The sequence below is a fragment of the Egretta garzetta genome, unplaced genomic scaffold (assembly GCF_000687185.1).
Source record: "Egretta garzetta isolate BGI_Z169 unplaced genomic scaffold, ASM68718v1 scaffold130, whole genome shotgun sequence".
NCBI classification, from domain to species: domain Eukaryota; kingdom Metazoa; phylum Chordata; class Aves; order Pelecaniformes; family Ardeidae; genus Egretta; species Egretta garzetta.
Window position 1 is genome coordinate 1449644 of NW_009258284.1, and position 4132 is coordinate 1453775.

General features: G+C 38.8%; 1 protein-coding gene across 1 annotated transcript in view; it reads right to left on the reverse strand.

Annotated features, from left to right (window-relative positions):
* Positions 1 to 1774: 1774 nt before the first annotated feature.
* Positions 1775 to 4132, reverse strand: part of MTARC1 (mitochondrial amidoxime reducing component 2) — a 7506-nt gene continuing 5148 nt past the window's right edge. Inside the window, exons 3-6 of the mRNA XM_035892636.1 lie at positions 3613 to 3753; positions 2604 to 2665; positions 2444 to 2515; positions 1775 to 1901 (exon numbers count right to left, since the gene is read on the reverse strand). Coding sequence (XP_035748529.1) covers positions 1775 to 1901; positions 2444 to 2515; positions 2604 to 2665; positions 3613 to 3753 — 402 coding nt within the window. The remainder of the gene's footprint in view (positions 1902 to 2443; positions 2516 to 2603; positions 2666 to 3612; positions 3754 to 4132) is intronic.

Here is a 4132-nt window from a genome sequence, read left to right on the forward strand (position 1 = left end):
ATAAGCCCAACTGATGATAGCCTAACAAGAAGCAATACAATCTATACCACACAATTTGTGTTATGCAAATCCTAATGTAGTGCTAAAAGAACACCGAAAAAATGTTTGGCTAGAGGCAAAAATGAATCTCTTCTTCCTTCTGTTTCCTTGACTTAATGAAGAGACACACACTTAACTAATTGCTTTGGCAGGCCAGCAGGCTGTCTTTGCTTAATAATACCATTAGGAATTCCACAAGGTTTCAGCTTCTAATATTAAAGATCTTCAACACATGCTTTTTAAGAGTGAACCTGAGGATTACTTTCATTTTTAAAAGATGCTTTTTCTTTCACTTCTTCCCGCTAGTTGCTGCATCAGGCATAACAATGCACAAATATGCAACGTGCAGTCCAAACTGGGCACTTGTCTGTCACAGGAAAACCTAATACTTGCAGAGCACTTTGCTAACAAAAGGATATTCAGAGCAACTCCGAGTTCACAAATAATAGAAAACTACCTTCCCCATATGCCTCCTTCAGGCTTGCCATGTACATCTATCTGAATTTGCTCAAAGGCATGACAGCTCTTCATTTTACAGGTCTGAGTTGTGAACATGCAGCAAACTTCCAGTTTCATATTCACAACAGAAAACAAAGAATCAGAACACCAAATTGGGTCATGATTTGTCCTTCTTCACACTTAATTAGGTTCCTCTTTTTGGCTAGTTCAACAATCATTCTAGATCTAGCAACCCATAACAAAGCAACAGGCAGCCAAGCATTTGAAAGATGGCTGGATTCTGTGTTAAGAGTCCACTTACTGTAAAAAGAAAAAAAAAAAAATCATATAAAATTTAAAGACATACTGCCATCATCCAACTAGTTTCCTCTCCTGTTTTATGCAGTATAATATATAGCAGAAAATAGAATTATCAGCTTCATACAAATGGCTGACATTTTGGTTAGAATAGGGGCAGGGGTAGGAGGCAACCAGAGATCTAAAAGCATAACCAGTAAGGATGTTAACGTGCTCAGTCTAAAACCGTAGCTTCCCAAACATCTGCTTAGCAGCCTAACTTACTATAGTAAAAAAATTCACTGAGCCAGAGAGGAACTGCACATGAACACAGAGCCCTACAATATTGGCCTGGACATCAGCTGGAATGGGGCAGGCTCAGAAGCAGATCACTCCCAACAGCTTTTCTTCCCCTCCAGTGTGCATAAAGTCTCTGATCCAGTGAACAGCTAATTCTTTTAGTCAAACCTGAAGTTCTACTGATACGTTAGCAAATGCACCGCTACTCTACAGCCTAGCTGTTATGGTATGCTTCACAGAAGAAAAAAATTGATGGTTCAAACTCTATCAAACAGAGGTCATAAACTAAACGAACCCCCAGTCTTATACATGGCTAGCCTGCGTTCCCACCTATAGATTAGAGTAGCATTCAGTCAGCTCACGACTCTCCTACTTCTGATATTGCTTCGATCTCAAAAGACAGTAGCAATCTTTAGGAAATGAATGCAGGATAAGAAACATTGCAAGAAAGTCTGTCTTGGATTAGAGTTTGTTCTATCACAGCCTCTAGAGAAACTAAATGGTTGCTACAGGCACGCTAGTAGATTACATGATCTGAAATGATTGGTACTTCATAGCCTCAAAGACCCCCCCCTGCACCTTACACATAGCACAAAAATATTGCAAGGAATAAGAAAAGAGTTATGCTGGTGACCATGTTCACAGGAAAAAAATTTGCTCATCAAAATGAAAAGGCATCTTCTGACCAAAGTCTCTCTCATTACTGGACCATCTTGTACACAGGGTCTCCAACTTGAATCGTTCCAGTTTTGTTAACGGCAAAGTATCTTCCAAAGAGAGGGCTGGATTTGTGTATGTGTCGCTCAGACGGATCACATAAGCGGTAACTGCAGAGAGAGAGCACTTCTTTAGAATTAGTCGTAGCAAGTTCTAAACATCAAAATATCAGTGATGAGAGAGAAGATATATGCATAGTGATGCTCTGTTTTGGTCACCGTACTAGACTAAAAACTAAGTAAATATTACAATGAAGAGAACCGAGCAGCTGAAATAGATAAAAAGAAAAGCCTGATTGTAATCACACATCCATGTATAATACACATACAAAAGACTTTATAAAAAGAAATGCCAAAGTTGCACAGTCAGACCTTTAAATACCTCAAATACCTGTTACCCCAGGCATTCACCCGAGCAGAGATGAAAGAAACAGGGAATATAAAGTTTGCAAGAAAGAAGAGAGAACTTCCTGAATTTTCTTACCATATAGAATTGCAGAAAGTAGAATGGAAGCCAACATACACAGACCTTTACACTGCATTATTATGTCCCACACATACTTCAAACCACTTTTAAAACACTAGTCTAACATCTGTTGGGATCTAGCCTAAATCCACTCTCACAGCCTAAGAAGCACTGGTATTTTTATAACCTTTTCAGTGTTTCCAGGGGCTCCTTCCTGTCCAGGACTCCAGTGTCTGGGTTAACAGTTGTCAAAATACACCTGCAATGACAGACAGCGCCAAATCAATAATGGCTTCTTCTTATAAATCTCTGTACATCTATATAAAATAACGGTCTCAAATGTTTACCTGGCACAACTCACTGTCCCTCTCATCTCCACATCGCCAATAAGAATGTCCTCCCAGGTGTCCTGAGGGGAGGTAAACATTATGCACAGATTAGACATATCCACGTCCAGGAGTGGCACAGTCATTCCTAGAAGCAGCAGTACCATTCCAGATGATAACCTTTACTCGCATCTTCAAAGTAAGTACAATTATATTATGGTACTATTTTAATGAAAACCCTACAGTCACTGCATTCATCCAATTCAGGACCCACTAGTAATTATACCTGGAAAGAAAGATACGCCACGTAATAAAACCCATTCTGCAGCGTGCACTTGCCTGAACCTAAAGTATGCTTATTCTGATCTGTGACCTCTGGTAAGTCATGATTTTTGCAGAAAGGAAATTTTTAGTGGAAGTAAGTTTTTGCTTCTTGTCTACACAAGCTTCCTATTGCAATTATTCTTGGAAGACAAAAACCCATTCCAGGAACTTCTTAGATTTGGGAAATTATCAGATCTATCCAGAGCAAATTCTTTAGAAAAATGGCAACATGACATAAAAACAGGTAAAAGCCACCATCGCCAGTTCACTTCATCACCAGATACCTTCCTAGATAGTATTTTCTGAACTACCACAAAGTTGTCAGAGATGCAGTGACCAACTGCAGTATTGCAAGGGTCAGGTTTACACTTGTGCCAAGGTCTATAAACATCACACTGTCAATTTACAAATTGTTCATTTGTATCACTAATTGATCAATTATAGCATGCATAGTTTTCCCTACTTCACAGTTAAAACATGAGCTTTCAGTAGCAGCCTGTCATCTAAATACACTTATTTTATCCTTTGCCAAGCTAAACAAGCATTCACAGACCTGTCTCCTCCCTCAATGTTTCTGGAATCCACTTGTAAAAAAATCACAGAATAGCAGCTTTCCTCATCCTTGTAGGCACCATCACACAAGGAAATTGAGTTGCAAAGAAACATAACCAACCCTTCAAAAAGACATTTAAGACAGTTATTTTACCTCCTCAAAAGCACTGCAATCTGCCACAAGAATATTTGGCCTGAAGTTCTGTATCTTAACTTTCTTCTCCAGCCTGGTATTTAGATCTTCCAGTGAAGCTTCTGAGAGGATCAAGACTGGGCTACAGTCAGGATAAGCAACCTGCATAAACAAACAGAAACAAATCCTAAGGCTGCTGTAACAGCACGGGAGCGAAGTTACTGAATGGCAAAGGGACAGATATGTTGGAACCAGTGGCCACATATTAGCCTGACTGTTAGGCTGCTGCATTCAGGTTTTAATTTTCCTGGAAGTAGGTTAACAAGTAAAATAACATGCCCTTTCCTATTTCAATAACCACAGCAAGTTTCATTTGCTCAAATTGTAAAACTAAACTTCTATTTATAGAATTAAACCAAAATTATATAAATTACCACAACCTCTTACAAAATAATACTGTATGCATGTCCCAGACATTTATTCTAGGTGTTAGAGACGGAACTAAACTTAACATGTTTTACTCATATACTAAGTTATGAAA